At 37.4% G+C, this 23,131-nt stretch overlaps 1 protein-coding gene across 4 annotated transcripts in view; it reads left to right on the forward strand.

The window, feature by feature from the left end:
- TRMT9B (tRNA methyltransferase 9B (putative)) overlaps window positions 1–23,131 on the forward strand; it is a 98,405-nt gene that overhangs the window by 71,885 nt on the left and 3,389 nt on the right. For 2 of the 4 annotated variants that reach the window (XM_027676448.1, XM_027676449.1), the window contains exons 4-5: window positions 18,262–18,416; window positions 21,332–21,505. In XM_027676448.1, coding sequence (XP_027532249.1) covers window positions 18,263–18,416; window positions 21,332–21,505 — 328 coding nt within the window. In that variant the 5' untranslated portion in view covers window position 18,262. Of the gene's footprint in view, window positions 1–1,928; window positions 2,114–6,998; window positions 7,105–18,261; window positions 18,417–21,331; window positions 21,506–23,131 lie in introns of those variants that run through there. The other 2 variants (XM_027676450.1, XM_027676447.1) reach the window with 2 other exon arrangements.

A 23,131-nucleotide genomic window follows, 5' to 3' on the forward strand; every position in this document is an offset into this window, starting at 1 on the left:
ACTCTCCAGAATAACACTTCATTGTTCTTCAGCACTCACTTCCATTTCCACTTGCATGGGTAAATCTGAGTTTCCTTTTGCTCATAAGAGGGTGCAGAAAGCTAGACTCTGGAATGAAGGGACAAGTTTTGGTGAGAATGTGATAAACATGGATAGAGATTTGCCCATCTCATCCCCCTGTTGGGGGACCCATAACAATAATAGGAGTTTTCCCCATATCTTAAGAAGCTAGTACTTAATATTAGGTTAATTGTTATAGGGTTGAGAAAAAGGCACATTTTTTATTAAGTCTGTCTTTCCAGACTGAGAAGGCTCTGCAACTCTTCATCACATGCTCTTTGCTTGGATTTATTTTTAGTAATGTTCTCTTCATTATTTTGTTCCTTTTTTTTTTTCCCAAATATCTTTTCATAAAACTAAATTAAACTTGAAAAGAAGGGAGATAAAATCAGTTTGATATTTGCAATGAACCATAAGACATTTCACTTTGTTACTTTAACTTAAAAATGGGCAAAGGTAAAGGAACAGAAAAAGGTCCTGGAATATAATGGATCTACAAGTCATCTCTAAATACTGCTTGCAAAAAAATTCCTTTCCATCAATCTCTTTTTAAATACAAAGGAGCAGAAGAAACATTTTCAGCCTTTTACTGGATTGAGTATGCAGGCGGAATATCATGGGAATAAGTTTAGAAGTATTGAGAACTCAAATTCAGACTCTTTGATGTTAACAGCTTTTCTTGCCAAGAGAGAACATTTTTCTCTACTTAGGATAGAAACTCGCATTATAAACATACGCAGCTAAAGTGAGACTTTTCCTAACTCTGATGCATTTTAGACTAGAAGGTCTATCTGGAGCACAACACATACATTTTCTGCTTCTTGGTGATCAGGAGGAGTTAAATTAGACTAACCTCCCCAGAACCCCCTCTCCCCCCCATGAAATGAGGGTCATGGTCTGTTTGGTCCTGACAGTTATAGGATGTATATAGAATAGTAGCCCTAGGGACGAAGGAGAAAAGACAGAGGACTCTACAGCCCCAGGAAAATAGTTTCTGCTGGGAACTTAGGACACCAGGGATCTGACATATTCACAGTAGTTCAGGTAGATAGTTTAGCAGAGAAGGACAGTATTTAAGGTCCTATTCTAAACACATCTGCCAGCTGAAAAAAGGAAAAGATAAGAAAGACGTACGTGGTCTTGCTGTAATGGATCTTGGTCTGCTGTGAATACGAGGAGGCTGTGGACATGCCATCTTTCAATACTGTCCACTGTGTAGCCTCATGTGGCTACTGCCAGCATGACACTTATGTACCACCTTTTAGTGGTGTGTGATCCATGGCACGGAGGGACTGATGGGATGCTCACTTATTGTATTTTTTGGTGTCCTGTACACCACACACTGTTTTAAGCAACATTTGAAAACATTTGTTGATGGTTCTATTTTTACAGTGTTTAAGTTTTCCTTGTTCAGTATACTAAAATCACATGAAAACTGATCCACGTACACCTATTTCCACGCTGTGTGTGTGATGGTCTTCAATGTGAAATTGATAGCAGTCACTGTATCTTTCAAGCTCAGTAACTCAGGCATCAGAAGAGCCAACTGTATTTTTTTCAAATTCTAACTAGATTTATAATGCACCTGGTAAATGTCTGCCCTTTCAGAAACATAATTTCACTTCTGCCAAAATGAGCATTAAGAATACTAATGCAGGTCAAGTAGTTTACTGTTGGTATGAGCAACAGTGTAACTAACCCATAATTTGAATCTAAAATGAAAAATGAGCAGCTGCCATTGTATGATTTAACACTCTTTAAACAAAACAGAAGGCGGTAAGGAACTCAAAGAAAAAGGTTCCTAAAAAGACAAAAGAAAACAATGTTACAGCTGTGTTGCTTTTTTCATTTTCACTGTGACCCTGGAGGTGGGTGAGCAACTGTGGATGTGAGTGGAGTCTCAGATAAAAGATTGGAAAACCTACAAAACCTACTGAGAACAAAGAAGCCCTGAATCTCTGAGCAAATACATTTGAGCTTAAGGAGCTGAATCTGAATAAAATGTACTATCTCCAGTTTCCCACATCTCCTGGGACAGCTGGTCAAAAGCCTGGTAAGACACTGTGCAACAAGAGTGTGTAGAGTCAAACTTGTCACAGTACAACCTTTTCTCTGAACTGCAGTGTTCTAGTGTGTTTTAAGCTGTGTCAAAATTAAAGCAGTCTGTGCCAGCGATCAGTGTCTAGAAAGCTAAATTGAACTCTGGCTTTTTCATGGAGTTTATTTGTGTTTTGGGACAAATAATTTGGTCTGTGTTAAATTACCAATGATTGTTGGTAATTTAATAGAGGAAGCAAACTATATGCTTTCCAAAGAGAAGTAGGAGCATTAGGGGCCTGGAGCTTCCTTGACCCAGGAAAGGCTGTGAATCTCTGTTGTGCAAGTACACTATTCACTTTCTGTTTTCCCTCTTTTGCCTTTACTTATCTCTAAAGCTGAATTTCAGATGATACTGGAGACTTTCAGTGAAATGAATTTGTATTATATGCTTCAACTCAGATCAAAATGTCAAAACGCTATAGGAAAGTAATCTTTGTGTTTAGCCACAGAGAGGAAATGCATATACTTGAAAAGTCTGTCCTTGTGAAATGTCTGCAGCACTGTTGCAGAGACAAGAAATGTTAAGTACTCAGTGTTTTGTCCTGCAAAGACGCTGCTATTGAATAATAATTAGTCCTTGTAAGGTAAATAAACCAAACTGTCCTTCCCTGCATGCCAATAAGATCTTTGTGACTTCAAGATGCTGGGATGCAGCTCAGGGTCTGACTATATGCCACCCTAACCTCTGTGGTATGTGCCTGTCTGCAGTCCTGAAACACTTCTGTTCCTCTGTCTCTAACATACTTCGGCTCAAAATTATATCATATTGTCTGTGGTTTGCATTGTTATTTTATTAACCAATGCTTTGTCCTTTTGCTACCACAAAAATACCAATGATGACTTCTGCTATGGAAAACTGACATTACAAAACAAGGGAGAGGAAGGTTGATACCAAAATTAAGCTCAACAAAGCAACCATATCAAAAAAGGTGTTCTCAATCTGATTGATAAAGACAACAGTCAGTGTTGATCTTTCTTCCAAATTTTTCACTTAACCAAGCTAAAACATGTATGGAGTACAACTTAGAATGTACAAATTTTACCCATCCCTACTGTCACTCAGCTATTGGTTTGGGGTTTGGAGTTGTACTTCTGGGAGAAGAGTCCATGGGCCTACCTGGGTAAGACAGAACATAGTTTAAGTACAAATGACAGAACTGGCACCTTAAGGAGCCCTGCATTTTTATGTAGATTTCTACACTTGCATTTCCTAATACTTATTTTTCAATTAATTTTTCTACAACACCATTACAGTTGTATCTTAGTTTAGTCTCTGATAGTGAAACAAGAAAGGAATTTCCCTCTGTTGTGGTCTGTTCTGCTTGCTTTACCTCTTGCAACAACTGTAGTGAAATCACAAAGACTCGTTCTAGCGAGGTGAACATGAGTTGTCCTGTAAAGCTTGGTTATAATACTTAAATATTAAATAATAGTGCTTAGCGCTTATGCAACTTAATGCCTTATAAGCTTCAAAGCACTTTACAAATCTTAACCAGTTAATCCCCACAGCAGCTCTGTGTGGTAGGTTTTGAAGGCCACACATTAAAAATCTCCCACGGTATGAACTTGCCTGCATAGTAAGCCTATGGGAAAAAATATCTGTGCAGTTCTGTTCCTCAAGTAATGAGTGTTTGATTTTACTGCACTTTAATGTGCCTTACTTTCTGCTTTCCTATCCCATTCAAAATAAATCCATTGTACCCTGCAGCGTGGCTCAGCATAGAGTATTATCACAATTTTGAGGATTTTTTTAATTATTAAAACTCCTGGAAGAAAATAAGAAGAAGAGAATCTGATTTTTATTTAAGAAATCAAGTTTATACTGCTAATGATTGCAAAGACAGTGTATGGGAAAGGGTCAGAAAGACTCTAAAGACTGAAGCACTCAGGAGAATAACTGCCATTTTTAGCAACTCTTTTAAAAATATAAGTTTTGTGATATTGAGATTGACTGGAAAATGGAAACAGTGTTGTTTGTGATACTACTACAGTGGACTAAAAGCAGTATTTCCATTTCATTTAGAAAATAATATGTTTTTCCAGCTCAAATTTTCTTTGAATTTTCATGTTCCAGAAAAAAAAACCAACTGAATAGTTATTGCTTTAGCCTTTTCAGGTCTAAAATTTCCCATAAGTGAGTGGAAATACTGCTTTTAGTCCACTGTAGTAGTATCATAAACACCAATGCTTCAATTTTTTGTTAGTTCTGCTGGAAAACTTTTTACAACAACATTACAGTTCTACAGTAACATAATTCTATGGGAAGAGCAAATTCACCAACTTGGCCCGGTGAGGCCTTCTTCCAAGAGAAGCAGCCAGAAAGTAGAGTTTTTATCACAAAACTAAAAAAAAAAATCTTCAATTTTCCAGAATGTCCACTGAGACACTGCAGCTTTATTTATAAGTACATCGTGATCATTCCCCTCCTAGGCATCAGGAAACTTAATGCTTCCTTTTACTTTCAGCTACAACTGTCTCTTTGTAAAGCTTGTAATTTGAGAGCTGATCCTTTGTAAGAAGACAGGTCTGTGATATCAGGAAGACTGACCTCGATTCCTTATTTCTTTACTGCTTCAACCTGGAAACTTTTGTTTCCTTGTTTTTCAATCTCTTTTTTTTCCTGTTTTGTTTTTATTCCTTTTAATTTTTTTTTCTCAACTTTGGAGAAAAATCACAAATAACCTTTGAAGGAATAATTAGCAATTTCTGTGACCCTATGGTAACAACCTTTACCTGATTGACTACTAAAGTGGTTGTCTAAGGGTAAGGGTTTCAGACAGACCGGGGAAAGAGAAATCTCCACATGAGAGATGAGCAGGGATGAGCACAAGAGAGACCCTAGAAAGGAAAGGAATAAATGGATGGGAACACAGGAGTTGACATAATTAGCCAGTCTCACATGCTTGCCACTACAAAATTTCAAATGTTCCAAATTGAGCCTGGTGTTCTGCAGACAAGCTCATAATTAAATACAGGGTTACAATGCACATGCACAAGAGGTCTGAATTAAGGTTTCATGGGCAGCCTTCTGGCTTTCACAACCTTTGGTCACTTAATTTAGTGACCTAAATCATTTTTAATATAGAAAAAATTGACTTTGATGAAGTCTTTTAATTGTTTAGGGAGGAGGGGTTGCTATGGACTGCAATTTATTATGTAAATGTAGATGCATAGTATTTAAAAGGAAAAAGTACTCTATTTTCATTCTGCCTAAATTTGTATACCATGATGAGACCTTAGTAATTTTTTTTTTACCTAAAGTGCATTAAGTTGCGTGACTAACATCTGTTTCAAATGCATCAAAAGCAGGAAGTGTGCAGAGGATCTATAGGAGCAATATATAATTGTAGTTTTAAGGAGTGTCCAGAAAAGATTAGGTTGTAAGAGGAAAGTCTGTGTGAATGCACCACAGGAGAGTTTCAAGAGTCTACATCAGAATCTTTTTCTAAGAAGGTTGAATTTGGGGCAGTTATTTCAAACTGAAGAGCTTTTAAAACAAGTCAATGATTATGTCAACAAATAACATGGACCAGGTGGTATTCACACTTGAGGAATTTAACCTGAAGGACGAATACAGCATATATGACCTCATCTTGCAAAAAAAAAATCTGAAAGAGTGTGGGAATGGCAGACCATAATTTGTCTGCGCCAGCCAATTTAGCTGACTCTACATTACAGAATTAAATTAGCAGATGTACATGGAGGTATGGAACAACAGGGACAAGTCAACACAATGTTTGTAAAGGATATTCATGTCTTATAGATTAGTCAAAGCTCTTTGGAGGTGTTAAGATGGTTAATTATTATTTAGCTGTTCGATACCTTGATAATGGAGACCAAAAGTTTCCTCATTACTCCATGACTTTGGTACATTTATTGGGTTTGGTACAAATATTAGGTTTATGTGTCTTCAGTGTAGTTATTCTCATGTTATCCTTATAATCTTCCCCTGAATCCTTTAGTTCACATGGGATTGTCAAAATAAAAGGAATGCATATTCTTGAGTAATTTTGGCAGTTTTGAAAATCCCATCAATACACAGTTATGTTCCCCATAATCTTGTTTCCTGGTACCTTTAAAGCTGATTTGAGCAAAAGACTATGTGTAACAGCATATAATTCAATACCTTCAGTACTTTGTGCAATGCTGTGCTGAGTTCCCTGCCTGTCATACTAGCTGGTGTTGTTTCATCGCCTTCTTCTTTATCCGTCACCTCTTATACATAATTTATAAGGTCTTGGGACAGGACTATCTCTTTAGCTCATGTTTATAGTGCTAAATGTATCGGTGTCCTGGCTGGTTGTTTGTCTACTTGTCTAATAAACACCTGTAAGTATATGAAAGTATGGAAACAATCTGCCATTTTTAGACTGCTTTAATATGAATCGGTGCTGGAGTAGGGGGAGAAAACAATTATTCACTCTCACGGCTCACGGGATGGGAAGACTTGCAGACAGGACCGAGTCACGAAGGTTAGCTTTGAGCTTAACCTTTAAATGAGCAAGGGCTAATCCTCCTTGGCCGCTTTGCCACCAGCAGAGACAGCACGGCTCCCATCAACCTTGGTTTAGAGGAGCTCGGGGACCCTACTGCTCCCCCCCCACCCCTCCCTTGACGGAGCATCCCACTGCCACCATCATCTCCAGCAGCACCACCCTCCTCGCAGAAAACGCCCAAGGGATAAGACAAGACCGCAAGAAGAGTTAACAGGGAATTGATAACCCGGCCTTTTTTTTCTTTTTCCCCGCCCTCCTCCTGCTTGCGGGGATGTGAGGGATCGGGACCCGCGGATCGGGGTGGCCCCCGGCGGAGAGGTGCGGGGAGGGCTCCCCTCCGCACCGCTCCGCCGGGGGCCCCCCCCCGCGGCCCGGCCCGGCCCGGCGCGGCCAAGCGCCGCCTCCGCGGCGGGATCGGGATGGAGCCGCCACCGCCCCGCGGGTGCAGGTGAGGAACGCGGGGAAGGTGGCCGCGGAGGCGGGGGGGATGCGGGGGGCAAAACCCCCGCCGCCCAGGGCTAGCCTGAGAGGGAAGGAGAAAGGGGAGGAGGCGAGGAAGCGCAAAAAACCCCCACCCCAACCTTAAACCATCCAAAAAAAGCACCGCGGTACATTTTTGCAGATTGAGACGATCCTCTTAAAAACACTGCCCGCCGAGCCGGGAGTCGCCCCTCCGGTGCTGACCCACCCCAGGAGGGAAGGATTTCGAGATTTAACTAATTTTTTTACACACGTGTCGTCCCCCCCTCCTTTCTCCCGTGTCACATTTTAATTGAACGGAGCCGCGGGTTGCAGAGCTGGGAACTAGCGCGGATGCTGGCGCTGAAATTGGTGTAGCAGCTGGGGAGGGGAGTTTCTGCGAGACGGGGGGGGCAGATGGGGGGGAGATATTTGCAACAAAAATAGTAAGTTTCTCTGTGGTCGCCGATTATTTAAAAATGAAATAGGCACTGTGCATTGGAAAACAGTCTTAACCAATGACCTGGAGCAATCCTAAGCCATAATAGTTTATATTTATTTTTTTCCTTTCCTAGAAAATTCGAAATACCCAAGTATTGCCTCCCCATAGAGCCCTCAGCGTTGCAGAGTGTTCGCTGCTTAATGAATGCTTGTAAAGGGATTTTCATTCCCACTGAATGTCAGTGGGAGCAGCCAGAGCTCAGGGAGTCAACTTGCCCGCTCCTTTTCTTGTGCAAAGAATTTCTGGCAGAATTACTTCAGCAGCCCTGCTGTGTTGATGTAGTGCACAGGATGACATTCCCTGCTGATATAGTTGTTCAGGTGAAGCGTGCTGCTGGAGTTTATGATTTTGTGCATGAAACTCGAGAAGAGATAAGAAAAACATTCAGCAGCCTCTTTATGAGCAACAGAACTGGTCCTCTTAGGACCTTTTTAGTGCCCCATAATGGACCTCAGGGAGGGGGTTGGCTTGGTTTTACTAATTTGTTTTCAGTCTAGTACATCAGTATGTTTATTTGAGTATATATTTGTTTCAGTAATATATGCTTCTTATAGACCATGTCTTTGAACAGAGTTTGAAATCAGCCCTGCATCAAGGGATAAGCACTTCCCACGCACTCAGGTTTGCTGGTATTCTACTGTCCGTTCTGGATGCATGAATCAGAATATGGGACAGTACAAACAGTGTAAGACTTGGTCTTGAAAAATGTTATGTGCAAATTCCTGCCTTAAGTTATTATTAATAGGCTACCTGAGGTTGGTAAAATGATTTACAGCAGATGTTCATGTCTTTGCAGTACCAGGGTATATGTGGGTCAGTTTATAGGTAGTAATAGAGATGGAATGATCCTGTGTGCCAGAAAACCATGCTTTGAGGGCTGCATGTCGCTTAGATTTATGAAGATTAAAGAGATTGAAAAAATACTTTAGACTTCTATAGGCTTATAAAGTAATTTTAGAATGAAAAAACATTTAAAATTGGTTTAAAATTGCTTAAGAGTAAAGACACTGGTACTTCAAAAATTATGTATGTATCTTCATAAATGATAGCAGAAATATCAACCGAATTACTGGGAGAAAAAAGTCTAACTATTAAAAAATAAGATAAATACTTCTGTCATAGCCAGGCTTTATGTAGCTGACTAAAACTCATATGACACCGAACCCTGCCTGATTTTTTTCCTCAGAAAAGTTTTGACAGAACACAGTTGGACCAAAGTCATTGTATAACTTGGTTTGTGGCTCACTGTTGAAAAATATTCCATTTTGAAGAAAATGTTAGCATGTAGTAATTTTGTGGCCCAAATTTCTTCTAAGAAAATATTTCTTTTGATGCTCCAGATAATGATTTTTGTAGGTGTCAACTTTTGTTCCCCATCATACAACAGTTTCCTGGAAAACACTGATTTTAAGGAAAAAAAAGTACACCTAAAAAGGCCACAGTAAATAAATATTAAAATATTTTCCAAATGGAGAACTTTAGTAGTGTTTAAATGAAATTTCAACTCTGTCAGAGAGCTTTTCCTTTCCATGCTGATCAGGAAAAATTGCATTGTGTAAAGTCCTTTCTTAGCCTTAAAATAGAGGGCTTAGAAATGCCAAGTTATGTAAAAAGGTATCACTTATACTACAAAGCATTTAAAATGAAACAGTCTTTCAAGAAGCTCTGGTGATTTGTAAGCACTAAGGATCTTTTCTAGGGATTTTGACTACAGGACCACTAGGCCTTCACACTGCTTAGTCTACTACAGCTACAACTGGAAGAACCTGTGTCGGTGACAGTGGCCAGGCACTTTATGGAGGGTTGCACCTCAACCTTTTAGTGACAACATATTGCAGTTTTTCTGCAGTTCAGTCTAAGTCTGAATCCTGATAGGATTACTGTTGTATCTGCAGAAGCCTTTGTCAGCTACGTAAGCACCCAATTACTATTAGAGTGCTTAAGATAACCTTTTGTCTTTGAGCACTAGCCTCAGACATATGAGACACCTTTACTTTTTCAAGAAACCAAATGTAAATACATGACTTCCTATAACTAACAATTAAAAAAAAAAGCTTATCTGTCAGATTTTTTAGTTTTGTAGGATAACAAAAATGTAATACTGTCTTTGCTCTCATTCTGGTGATCATCTACTTAGGTTAATTTAATACCTAACACTGCCACAAGATCCGTTCTTCTTTTGAAACTGTGTTTGGTGAGTATGCTGAACACTGAATACATTTGTATATGAATATTTTAAGATAGGAAATTATATGTTCAGATGTAATAAGCTTGTGATAATCAAGAGTAGTTTACGAAATGTACCAAGAGAAACCACTTAGTAGTTCTGTAATTTCTGTAATTGATTTTGCAACGTTTTATGTTTCATCTTGGGATCAAATAGCCTCATTTGGGATTCTACTTGATAATGTGCTGCTTATCTTTCTATCACTAAGATTTCAGCAGAAGATGTGTTTTCAAGTAATTGAATGTCTTACCTAAGTCAGTTTGTAAATTGTTTTAATTGGGAGGGCTTTGTATATTAGAAGAAGTACCATGTAAGCACCAACAAAAATGAGTGGGGAAAAAAAAGAAGAATTATACTGCATAAATTAAAACTAATCCATCTGAAAATAATACTCTGAATGCAAACCCTGAGTCTGAAGAAACAGAAGAAATCTAGAAAACCATAATTCCAGAACTGAAGGATGACATTCAGGAATCAAGTATTCCTGTGAATATATTTTGGCATGAAGAATGAAGACATATGGAGAGGATACGGAGAATGACAACAATACTTTGTAAAAGACCACCTTGACTGATTCATCAGGAAGGATGAAAATTACTAAATATTTAATGCTTGCTTAACTGCTGGTAAATAAGGAGAGAAGACTAGATAACTGTTTACAAATATTTGAGAGATACAGTGACCAAGGAGGGAAAATAGCTGCATTTAAAGTTTATGGGTAGGGGGGACACGGCCAGGGGCTTTGAGATACTGATGCAGGGCACAGAGTATTTCCTGAGAGGTGCTTAACTGACTTATGTTTTTAAGATCCCATTGATACAGGCTCCATGTCCTACCCAGTCTACAGTCATTTTCAGTGCTTTTCTGTCCTTCCTCTTATGTTTAAAATGCCTTACGTCTATCTTCCTTGCAGTAGTTTAAGCCTACTGTCTTTTGTCTACCCTTCAATTTTGGAAAACAGGTTTTTCCCTCCCACTTTGCTGCAGCCCTTCTTGTATGAGAAGATGGTCCTCTCTCATCCTGGACAAACATTTTGAAACATATTTCTTTCCCAGAGGTTTACTTGATTTCTGATCTCTTAGAGATATACAATCTGATAAATTGTTCTTTTCTGTAATATTCCTGCTTGAAATGGAACATAATGCTCAAACTGATACGCCAGCAGTGCTGACTGTAGGAGAACGACAGTTTTATGTAACTTGCGAGGATCTGCCCTGTTTCTGTGTGCTGATCCTCTTTTTTTTTTTTCCTGCAACAGTATATTGCAAAAACCACCATAACACTATAGCATCTATGGTGTCAAATCTGTGAAATGTTATAGCACCCAGATCCACTTCTCTATGTAGAACTGCTGCCAGTCATCCCATCCTGCCTCCTTCAGTCTTTGTGATGTTGGTTATTCTTATCTAAAAGTAATGCTTTGCTTTTTTTCTTTTTTGATCTGTTTAAACACTTGAATTCTGATACCATTATCCAGTGCATTTAAACTCTGATGGTTTGGTCTGTCTGTAGGTATAATCCTACTCTCTAAACCATCATACAAAGAAATTATCGAGGAGTGTCCAAAGCATATCCTTGCTCAGGGTATCCTTCCAGTGTGATAGTGAATTTTGGTAACTACAAACTAGATATCCTCTTCCAAATGGTACCAAACTTTCTACTGTATTTCATCTAAACCAACTGTCCCTAATTTGTTTAGGGACATATCATAAGACCAGGGACTGTACATGTTGCCCATGGTTTCTCAAAACTAATTTCTTATGGCTCCGAGACTGGCTAATCTGAGACCAGTGCAATCAATTACTTAAGTACTGGTTATAAGGCTAGTTGTTTTGAAAACCCTTAACTTATTTTAAAAGCCCCAACCTATTCTTTCCCTAAGTTCTTGTCCCTTTATCACTGATAATGTAACACTTGGTGCCAATTAACATGAATAGTGAAGAAGAAGAACCTAAACACTTTGCTCTTCTCAGCACCACTTATTACTGGATTTTCCTTCCTGCTTAATAGGCCAAATTTTTCCTAGTCCTCCCTTCTTCTCTGATGTCTGTACAGAGTGTTTCTCTGCAGGATCTGAAGATGCACATCAATGCACATGGATTTTTGACTCTGTGGGACTCCAGTAGGAAGAGACTGTCTTCTGGGAACTGATTTGTGAGTTTTGATGTGATAGTAAAGATGAACACACTTAAAGGGACTGTGAAACTTCTGCATGAGTATGCTCCTCCTTTCAGGGTTTTTTAATGGCCAAGGGTCCATGTTTGTGCATTGTCATTTAGCAGAATGTTACCTATCTACAGAATGGAGTTTATGTACTTAACTGAAATAAATCTGTTTACAGTGCAGCGTTTCAGCTACATAGACTATGATCCTAAATGTACAACAGCAAGGGGAATATGAAATGATTAACTGATCCAAGAATATGCAGTGAATAGTACTAGATTTTGTCTGAACTGGAAAATAAAGCTAAAAAAAATGAATGTGACAGTGAATGTTTGCAATTTTGGGTTACAAGAGCTTGAACCATAATCTTATTTTTTCCAAGATTTTGCAAGAGATCTTGCAGTCCTTTCAATGTTTCATTAGGATAAGGTTCCATCTATTTTTAGTAAGAAAAAATACAGTGATAGTGACTTTATTTCAGTCAAGGAAATTACTTTAAAATGCTTGTTTCAGAGTGAGTGTCTCAACTAACACTGGTTCTTGTCAAACGTGTCCCAGCTCTTTATTTTTAATTTCAAAATTTTCCCAAATTTTGCTGGAGGAAGGGTTTTGAATCAGTATTCTGCTCAGAAAGGTTTTAGATATGCTGCATGGAGTTCTCCTTGCTCTGATTTCAGGCTGTGCATTTTCATGGGATGATAAGGTTCATGCGTGGTTGAAATTAATTACCAGAGTTGTCAGCCTTATATAAGCAAATCATCTCCTATTGTATCCTCTTGCTAAACTTTCATTGCAGCTAGTTTAACTATTGATGGCAGCATTCCTATTATTTTGTTTCATTATCCTTTATTTGCTAATATAGCTGTTCTGTATAGCAAAATGATTCATTTTGGAAGCCATTTAGTATATCAACGTAGACCGAGCTGTTAGCAACACTAATGAAATCATTCTTTCTGATAAAGAAATCTTAGGTTTGTTTTTGAGAAGGGCTGCAGTGAGGTTTTGCTGTTGGACATGAATTGGATTTTTGTCTTTGTGTGGAAAAAAATACTGTAATTTGTAGGTGACTATTAGGGCTGTACACCTAGTTTTCCATGGCTACTTCCATTTGAATGAAAAGACTGGTAAGTCTGGAAAGTAAACTGGAAGCATTTCTCATTGAATAGGTGGTTCTTCCTGTTCTGCAGATGAAGGGAGAGAATGCAAATTGGACTGCCCCACTTTTAATTAGGTGTACATGGTATAGGTGCACGTTATTGCTGAGAGCAGGGTATTGATGTAGACTTGGCCCTTGTGGTTTATACTGTTTTATTTAAGGCCAGCGATTAATTAGGTTATTGCATCCATAGCTGGAGTTGCATGTGTAATCAAGATTTATGTTGCTGTGGCAACAAAGAGAGACACAACTGAGCTGAATTTCCTATATCTTTGAAGCAGGGGTCCTTATCCAAAATGATATTAAGAATTCCCATCAGTGTGTGAAGAGTGTAACTAAGAGGGGCTCTCGTTAATAGGCTGAAGTCTTGTATATCTGACTCTCTCACTGAGTTGAGTGAATTCCTGCTGCTCATCAAAGGGTTAGAGAAAATAGGCAGTTGCAAGAAAGAGGATAAAGAAAGCCTGTGGCTCAAATTAATCAAGAGCAATTGATTTCAAGACAAATAGGAGCAATGCAAGATTTGATGGCTACTCTGAAAATCACAGGGTGCTTCCAAGAAGCCATTGACAAAACCTTTCCAACATATTCCAGGTATTGCGTTTGGCCTGGAAGTAGAGGCAAGGAGGAACTGAACATGAGCCAGGTCAAGACTTCACAGTATTAAACATCAGATTAAAATAGTGGTGTTGACATAGCACATGCTGAGGTAGATGGAAGAAGATGGAAAAGATGAAAAGAAGATGGAAGATAAAAATCATAGGTGACTGAGAGGGGATAATTTGAGGTAAATGAGGAGGACTGTAAGGGATTCAGAACTGCAGAGGTGGACTGTGGTAGAGGCAGAGATTTTGGACTGAACTCTACCTCCTGTGCTTCAGTGTCAGGCATCTGGGAGCCAACAAATAATTTGTCCTCTTGAAGATAAAGTATTTAACACAGTTAGTGAAAATTGTAAATGAGACACTTTCAAAACCAACAAAAAAAAGTCTGAATACACTCTCCCTCCCCCCCAAAAAAACAGAAAACCAAACCTGATTTTTTAAAAATGTTGGAAATGGGGGTTATTAATTTTGATTTTCTTCTTTTCAAGGTCACTTGCTTAAATGTATTTGGTGGTGATAGAAAATCCAAGCAACATGACTTTTATTAAAGCAATATCCTTGAAAAGTTAGTTATCTTAAAGGTTGCAAAATGTTAATAGAAAAGGAAGAAATTAGATTACCTCAGAGTCAGAGAACTTTCAGAGAGATATGTAGCTATGAAAATATATATTATGTTTGTACAGTTTCTTTTACCTCCTGGGAACCTGTAATAGTTCAGTTTATATATATATATATATTTTTTAATTTTTTTTAACAAAGAGGGAAAAAGGCAGTGTAGGAAAGAGTGAATGGACTATAGCCTATTTACTTTCAAACAGTTTATTCATGTACCACAGTTATATGTGATGGACTGGTGATCCATTTCCCCTCAAATTCAGCAGAAATGACACTGCAATTTTCATCCAGTTTCCTCATTTAATAGATCAGCTGCAACAAGGACCTGTTGTAGTCTCTTGAACGAATCATGATAACCAGGAAGCACTGAAAGGGAAGAGAATGCTGCTCTTCAATTTTTTTCCAAACTCCTTGTTTGCAGGAGTCTGGCATTTGTTGAGCTGCATTCATGTTTTGGGGACTTGGCAAGACTTGCTGCAGTGACTGAACAGCTGGGTGCCAATTTACTGCGCACTCCATACTCTGTTCCAAGTCTCTGTGTGAGCTCTTCGACAGGAGCATAAGGGCAAGAGAAGAATTGAGCATGGGGAAAGTGTGCCCATAACTATCACCTTCTGCTCCTCCTTGCTGGTCTTACCAAACAACTTTCTGGGTAGCTTAAATGAGAACTGGAGCAGATGCTGAAACAGTGGGATTTCTGGGTACCTTGGATTTTCATTACCTACTTTGCAAAACTGGCTTTCTAATTATCCTAGAAGTTACAATCCAGAAGTTGGATGAAATGAACATTTTCTACAATTCATGTGCAACAGAGGCACTGTCTGGTTTTTTCAAGGCAAAGAAGTTGTAATGGTTGGTTTTGTTTAGAAAAAGAAATAGAGGCATTGAGACTGGCTTGTTAAGTTACACGGGTCTAAGTTTCTGGGTTTTTTTGGTGACAGGAGACTTGTGTGAAAGTGGTACAGCTGCAGGTCTGGGCAGACTACACAGATTTCTTGCCTTCCGTAAACCTTGAAATGAAGAGGTTAATTGCTAGGATATTTCCCTGCCATGCTGTAAAGTAAAACCCAATAGTGTTATAGATCTTGACTGGAAAGTCAAACTGGCAAGTCTAATTTCCATATGTGTCTTTATTAACTGGAAAATATAAACCATCAGCAGGAATGGAAAATGTTACAAAATGGTGCATGAAATTATTTGTATTTTAGTATATTACTGTTATTCTAAGATTATAAACAAATTATTTTCTTGGTAATATTTATTAAATATATCTAAAAATAATAACCTCTTATGTAGTGTTGTATTAGGTGGAAGTCTCCAGCATGCTCCTTGTAGCAGAAGATCCAGTGCCAGTCCCAGTGAATGAGAAAGTTAAAGGAAAAACTTAATGGTCTTGTGATTCAATAGGAAACTAAGCCAGACTTCAACCTGCACAGGAATTCAATGAAGACATTTTAGGAAAAGTATAACATAACATTATATCAGTGGGAAAATTCTTGCCATCTTCTAAGTCAAGTCCAAGTTGATTTTTGTGTTTATCTAAAATATTCAAATTAACCTTCAGTTCAGACAGCATTTGGAATTCAGTATGAATGGTTGAAAACATTGTCCTTTTTTTGTTTTTTTTTAAGAACTGAAAAGATTGAAAAAAGAGCTTCAAGCAGAAAGATAAAAGAAAGCACTCAGATGTACTGAACCACATAGTAACTAAACATGAAATGTAAACTAGAGCAAGGAGCGTATCAGACAACAAAAGAAAAGAAATGATTGTTAGTCTTTGGAATTACTACTTATATAAAGAGGATTCCTAGGCAGTTGAACAACAAAATAGAGTATGTTTTGAAGCAGAGAAGACAGATAGCTGGAGACATGAAACACTCAATTTGTTTTATTTAAGGGTCAAATAAGAGAAAAGAGTGGGCTTTTGACTGTAAGGAATGCTTATTTGAAATCATTGCAACTAACCCATTCTATTTGACAACATGACTTGAAATGGCATTCTGGAAAAAGTTCTGATTGAGTAACTTCTGACACATGTAATATAATTTGAAGTCTGTGTTGCAATCCTGTCTACTTCTGGTGTTCAGTCTGTTAGTCTTACACTCTTCAGTGACACTGAAAATGTGCCTATTAGGAATGTACTATACTGTTTCTGAATTTAATTTTTATGTATATTCACTTAGTAAAAGGTGAGTTAGTGCATTATAAAAGAAAATTGTGGATTGTGGAGAAAAAAGAAAGTAAGGATTGTGAAAATATTCAACAAAAATGTTCTGAAGAGCGATATTTATAGATACTAGAGTCAGAACAGACTGTGACAGTTGTTAACAATTTGGCCCAACCCCTTACATAGCAGAGTATATAAAACCAGTGAAACGGATTGTCTTATGTACTATTCTGTTAGCATTCACACACTTAATTTGAAGTATGTTAATTGTTTTTTCAGTCACTGAGATTAACTCCCATTTTTAAAATTTAAAAGATAGTGTTTGTAGGACATGTTTTGGAGGACTCACATTATTTATTATATTTTTGAATAATTAATTTTTTCTCACATAGCTCATCTTTTCTCATATATTCTCATCTATTTTATCATAATAATATATTTCAATAGTTAAAGAGGCGGAAAGAAGCCTTTTTATTATGATTCCAAAATCTATATTATTTGAAAATCAAGTAAAGGACATTAAAGTCTTTGCTTTTGACATTTTCAAATGAAGTCAAAGGAGTCAGTTTTATAATTTCATCTTGATTATATTGCTTAGTTTCTTGTAATAAATTTGCAAACAGGCTTTCATCTCTGTTGAGTAGTTGGACAATTGAATAAGTCCTGTTTTAGTAATGGGAAGGAATATTTCCCAAATAAACAGGCAATTTGAATTAGTTTAAAGAATGTCTTAGCACTTTGAAATGTAATCCCATCAGCCTCCATCAGATGTTAAAGCCTGACCTGGTTGGTACTTGAATGAGGGGATATATTAAGGAAGATGTAAGATTCTGTATGAAAGGATTCAGTATCTGTATCCACTTGTTTTATGTGAGCTTAGAAGTAATATTAAATGTTTAAGAGGGTACTACTTTTCAAATGAATCACTAAAATAAAGTACTTTGCTAAGGAATTAAGATAGTGGAGTGGGAGTAGGGAAATCCTTGTTTTGTTGCTGGAAACTTTTAGCCAATTAATCACTTCTGTGTATGGCCAGTCTTTGTGAATGAAGATTTTGGGAAAGGTCTTTTACCTTTCAAGCCTGAGCAATGGGTTTGTTTTTGTTTTTTTTTTAGGTGAGACACAGCATGCGCTGAACTGAGCCCACCCTTTAATCCTAAGGTTCATCTGCCGGGGCCAAGCGAGCTTGGACAATGGCAGTGAGGTCCTCAGGACGTAGGTTTTTGTTTAGAGAATCACTTCTAGAGGGTTGATAAACCACAGATAATTCATGTGTGATTTGGGGGCTTTGGTTTCAGGGACTAGGCTATATTTCAGGTAACACACTAATAGTTTGCCAACCTACTCACATTAGCAACAAATGAAAAGTTGGTTTGTAGCATCCTGTTCTTAATTGATTGGACTGATGATCATAAAGGTCTTTCCTACCAAAATGATTCTGTGATTCTGGAATCATTCTGTACTTCTGCTGAATACAGGCTCCCTTTTGCACCAAATAAGCTTTTGGTGAACTTGGGAATGTGCACATGATTGAAAAGGCACGTGCAGTTATACCATGCTCAGGCAAGATGATACATTCACATTTTTTCTTGACTTCCATGAAATAAAATCAGATCCTTACAAGATCCTGAATTATGCATGCCTATAAAACGTAAAATGTATGCTGCAACAGTTTGCGTTTTGTTGTGCATAATCTTCATTATGTTTTCAGGATGGAACATGAGGCTACCCAGCTAGAAAAGCAGCATGTGCACAGTGTATATGAAAATACGGCTGCCTACTTTAGTGATCTGCAGAGCAAAGCATGGCCTCGTGTTCGGAACTTCCTGCTGGAACAAAAGCCTGGCAGTCTTGTTGTTGATATTGGTAAGCCATTCTTTCAGATGGCATGAAAGATTGTTTATAAGCTTTATTTGTTTATATGTTAATCATATGTACCTTCAGATCAACTGCTTTTAAAATTTGTTTAGATTTGGTTTTAAATTGTTTTTAAACCCCTACTAGATGCCATATACCACTTGTTTTAATTTTTTGGCAGTGCATCAGGTAGACAGTTAATATTTTTTGCCCTTATTTTTGTTGAGCTAAGCCTTAATCTATCAGTTTCCCCATAGGCTTAATGATCTGTCATTCCCCTGGAGCCCATTAAAAAAATTATTTTAATAGCTAATTATTTAATATTTCAGTTTCTTTAGATCTCTTGGTTTATGTACTACTGGTCTGCAATTTATTGCTTTTCATTTGGTCTAAAGCTCCTCCTATCAAGGCTTTATATTAAGAGAAATCTTCTGATGTGATTTCTACTAAAAATATTAAAAAAAAGTTATGATGTCAGAATCTCCCTATGATCCTAAATACAGACACCAAAACCTTGTTTTCCTTCTATGGTGCTGTCTTCCCTACATGTTTGATTTATACCTTGATTTTCTGTTTCTCCTAGGGACTTTTTAGGGGTTTCCAGGTGCTGGGGTGTTTCCTTTCCATGCATTATGACTTTGGTCCTATACAGCACGTCATTGCAAAACAGATGCTCTTTTGCTCCGTTGTATTTTCCTCACTGTTTAAACTAATAAAATGCTTTTACACAGCAAGGTTTAACAAATGTACACAATAAAATATGTATCTGTCTTATTTGAATGAGCTTTAGGCCATAATCAATAGGTAATATGTAGTTCTCCTGCTACTGTAGCTATAATCTCAGGAAATATCCTTGTGGCATACACTCATTCAGCAGTCAGCTAAACTGATATTTCTCAGCCAAAATTGTTGTCATCTCAATAGAAGTCATTTGAAGTTTAGCTGAAGTTCTTTGAGGCTTTGTCAGCAGGTATCACAGTGATTGCTGAAAGCATAAGGTCACCCTGTTAACAGTCTCATCTGGAGAGAAGGTAGATGTTTATAGTTGCCAATAAGAATATTCCCATTAAGGCACACAAGGTATCTCCTTTTATGAGGTTTATTAACATCTACAGGAATCTGACTATTGTGTTTATTTTTAGTACGTATTTAGGGAAAAGTGGCACTAAAGAGGCACTAGTTCCTAGTGGCACTAAAATTTTTAAAATGAGATCTTAAATTGATAATTTCCTTTTCAGTTTAATACCAACTTTTATTAAAATATCATTTATTCTAATTGCCTTATTATTTTTCATTCAGCAAAATAAATGACAATAGCTTGGCCATTGTTAGCTTCATGAAGGAATTCACCCTCCTGGTGATTCATTCAAAAGTGAATCTCTGGCAAATGCAGATTTTTAGAATACTGGGATTATTAAGACTATTTAGCTTCATTCCAGGGAGGACCCTCCACTTCTGAAAACTCCCTGTGATTAAAAAGCACTTTACCAAAAGCCATGTATTAAGCAACTGAATCTTCTAAATTAATGTATGGTTGAATAAATATGTTCCTGTGCAAACATGATAATGAATAATACTTTATACAAATTTTTAAAACTAACTTAGTTTTCTAACTAACATACCAAGCTTCAAGTTTTATTGCATATATTTCTTGAACTTTATTAGCAATATTCATGTTTTCCATTTATCTCAAATGTTACTTCAAAAAATAGCACTTGCTTTTAGCTTAGAAATATGCTCTTTTTCACCACTAAAGTGTTGTTCTGTTCTACAACAGTTCCTGTGCTGTCTCTCTAGATAATGGTGCACATTAACATCACTGAGAGCAGCAGTGCTGCAAGAACCAGTGATGTTTCTAAAGATAACTCCAGGCCTTTAAATTGAATTTCGAATACTGAAATGATTCTCTTTGCCAGGCTGCTACCCTGTTGCTTGGCTGTCAACTTTCAGAAATTATTCTTCACTACTGATCTAGAACTGCAGTGAATGATTCCTAATATAATTTTGAAAAGTGCCTGTTATGCATACGGCACTGAGGAACACTCTGCAAGATTTCAATTTAGTACAGCACAGTCCTTGAGAAGGGAGACTTTTAGGTGGAAGACATTCTAGAACAGTTCATTACATTTGCATGGGTTATAATGCATTGGCACAAAGACAGAAGAAGGATGTGCCTGCAACATGGCAGGAATTTTTATGATTTATGGTTATTTTTCAAGTCTACATCTGAAGTTAAAATTTTCCTTTCTGACTTGTGTCAGTGGCATCTGTGGTTTAGGACTTCTTGGAGAGAAGTGAGATGCACTGGAGAGGTACTTTGTGAGGTTTAGCAAAGAGTAGGGAAGGACTTGGAAAAGAGATCTATTACAGGTCACTAAGAAAACAAAACACACTGGCTTCAGGAAATCCCCTGAACAGAAAGTAACTGGAAGCTGGAAGGGTATTGAGGAAAAGGGCCATAATGCTTACCTTTTTCTTACCCTCTCCTAGACACCCATTTATGCTCATTGTTGGAAGCAGGATATGAGGCTATATAAAGGCTCAGTGTGAAGCAGCATGGTTGTTTTTTTTCTCTAAGATGTGCAATAGTGACCACAGAGGCCACAGAGGACTACTGCCTCCTCCTCCCACCTGAACTTATCCTTAATTCCCCACAGAAATACAAATAGCCTGCTGTTATACAGGGCTGTGTAATGAGTATTTTTGTTGATGATGTTGGTACTGTTACAATCCTAATGGTGTGAACATATAATTTCAAACAGTCCAAATGAACTCTGCAGCAGTTAGGCTAGTAGGCACAAGCCCTCATTTTGTTTTCCAGGAAACTTTAGGATTAGGAAAGCCCTCACATTATTTTCCCTGCTTTGGGAGGGATAGCAAATGTTTGGAATATAGGACTTCTGATCTAGTATTCTTTTCTTTAGGTTGTGGAACTGGAAAGTATCTCAGTGTCAACAGTCAAGTGTATAATCTCGGCTGTGATTACTGTGAAGCATTGGTAGAGATTGCAAGGAAGAAAGATGATGAAGTTCTGGTGTGTGACAACCTTAACCTTCCCTTTAGGGACCAGTGCTTCAATGCAGTCATTTCCATTGGAGGTAAGACAACATAACATGCATTCCGGCCCACAGCAAATGAGAAATTCTGAGGGTTCTTTTCTTTCCATGTGGCTTAATTTCAGTTAATTGTTTTGAAACAGTTCTTTTAGAATCACACAAATACAATGAAATGAATTTAGTAAACATGAAAAAAAAATTCCATTGCATAGAGGCGCTGTTGGCCAAGGAAGTATGTGGATCATTTGTTTGTTTATACGTGGTCTTGTTCACCCTGTGGAGAAAAGATTTCCTTCCAGCATGCATTTTAAACAAGTGAAAACTAATATAAACATGGCTGCTTTTAGTTTAAACAGATTAGGTGGTCAAGATAAACTCTTGGTTCCTCCATAAGTTCTGTTTTAATCAGCAAATGCATTGAAATAAAAGCTTTCTCGATAGCAGAACTTGAAACTCATGTTAACTATTATGTGTTATGAATTCTGATTTCTCTTATTCATTAAATAAGAACTTAGAGCCATACAAGCACTCTTGTCTTAAATAAGCGAAGCATCTCAGCATCTTAACTCCTCTGACCTCTCTTTTTGAAAATATTACTCATAATTTGACAAATATAAATTGCAAAGTGTAGAGGAAAAATAGAGTACCCAATTACAGTCTACATTTTTAGCTCTACTCTTGTTTGAACTTCTTTTAGGGTTTTTCAATGTATCAGCAAAAATATAAAGTATGATAATTATTATTGATAGCAATCAACAAACTATTTGAAATGTGATAGAAATGTATTTTAAAATATATTTTTCACATATGCAGGTGGAAAGGAACAGTGACTAATATGCAAGCAGTAGTGATATTACTTTGCTTTCATGTTGGCTAGTTAACCAGTGAGCCCTACCTACATTTTAGGTCTTGTAGCATATTTTCAGGGCTATCAGATCAGCTGACTTTGAAGGATACCATACCTGTCAAGTGTTTATATCAATTATAAGCCTGACAAGTTTAAAAGTTCACATACTATTTCAGTGCATTTAACAATAATGGATTTTAACCCCTCTTGAACAGAGACATGGTATGCCTGTGTCCATTGAATTCTAAATAAAATGGTTTTCATCCCATTAGAGAGAAAAACAAGTATTTATGTATGTAGTCAAGTACACTTGTTGGCTTTGCTGGTATAATAATGTTTATAGGGTTTCTTTTTCTGCACAATCATCAAAGTGATTCTATAATTTTTACCAGGAAGAATATTTAAACCATTAAATTAATTGCTCAGATAGATCTTGCACAGATTCTGTTGGTTGATTGACACTTCTTTCTGGTGAACTAAGCTTGTGTGCTTATGCTGTCTCTGTCAGTTTTGATAAAATTTTGCAGGAGGATCTGTAGTGAAATATGGCCTAACTTCAGTATGCAAACAATTGAATTTTTTAAACTTTTTTTTTCAAAATTCGAGAAAAAAATGACCAAAGTGAGGAGTACCTGAAAACAAACACTGACCACATACACTGACCACGGGCAACCCTTCTCAGAGCTGGCTATTTTGTGTTCTCGGCAGCTTGTGAGAGCCTAGTTAATATCAATTGCCAAGAATGCTTTTCTTGGCTTGTGGTAATAAAGCTATATTTTTTCCCTCTTGATAATTTAATCAGTTTTGAATAAAGATGGGGC

This window comes from Neopelma chrysocephalum, unplaced genomic scaffold, assembly GCF_003984885.1.
Source record: "Neopelma chrysocephalum unplaced genomic scaffold, ASM398488v2 Primary Assembly neopelma1_42, whole genome shotgun sequence".
Classification (NCBI taxonomy): Eukaryota; Metazoa; Chordata; class Aves; order Passeriformes; family Pipridae; genus Neopelma; species Neopelma chrysocephalum.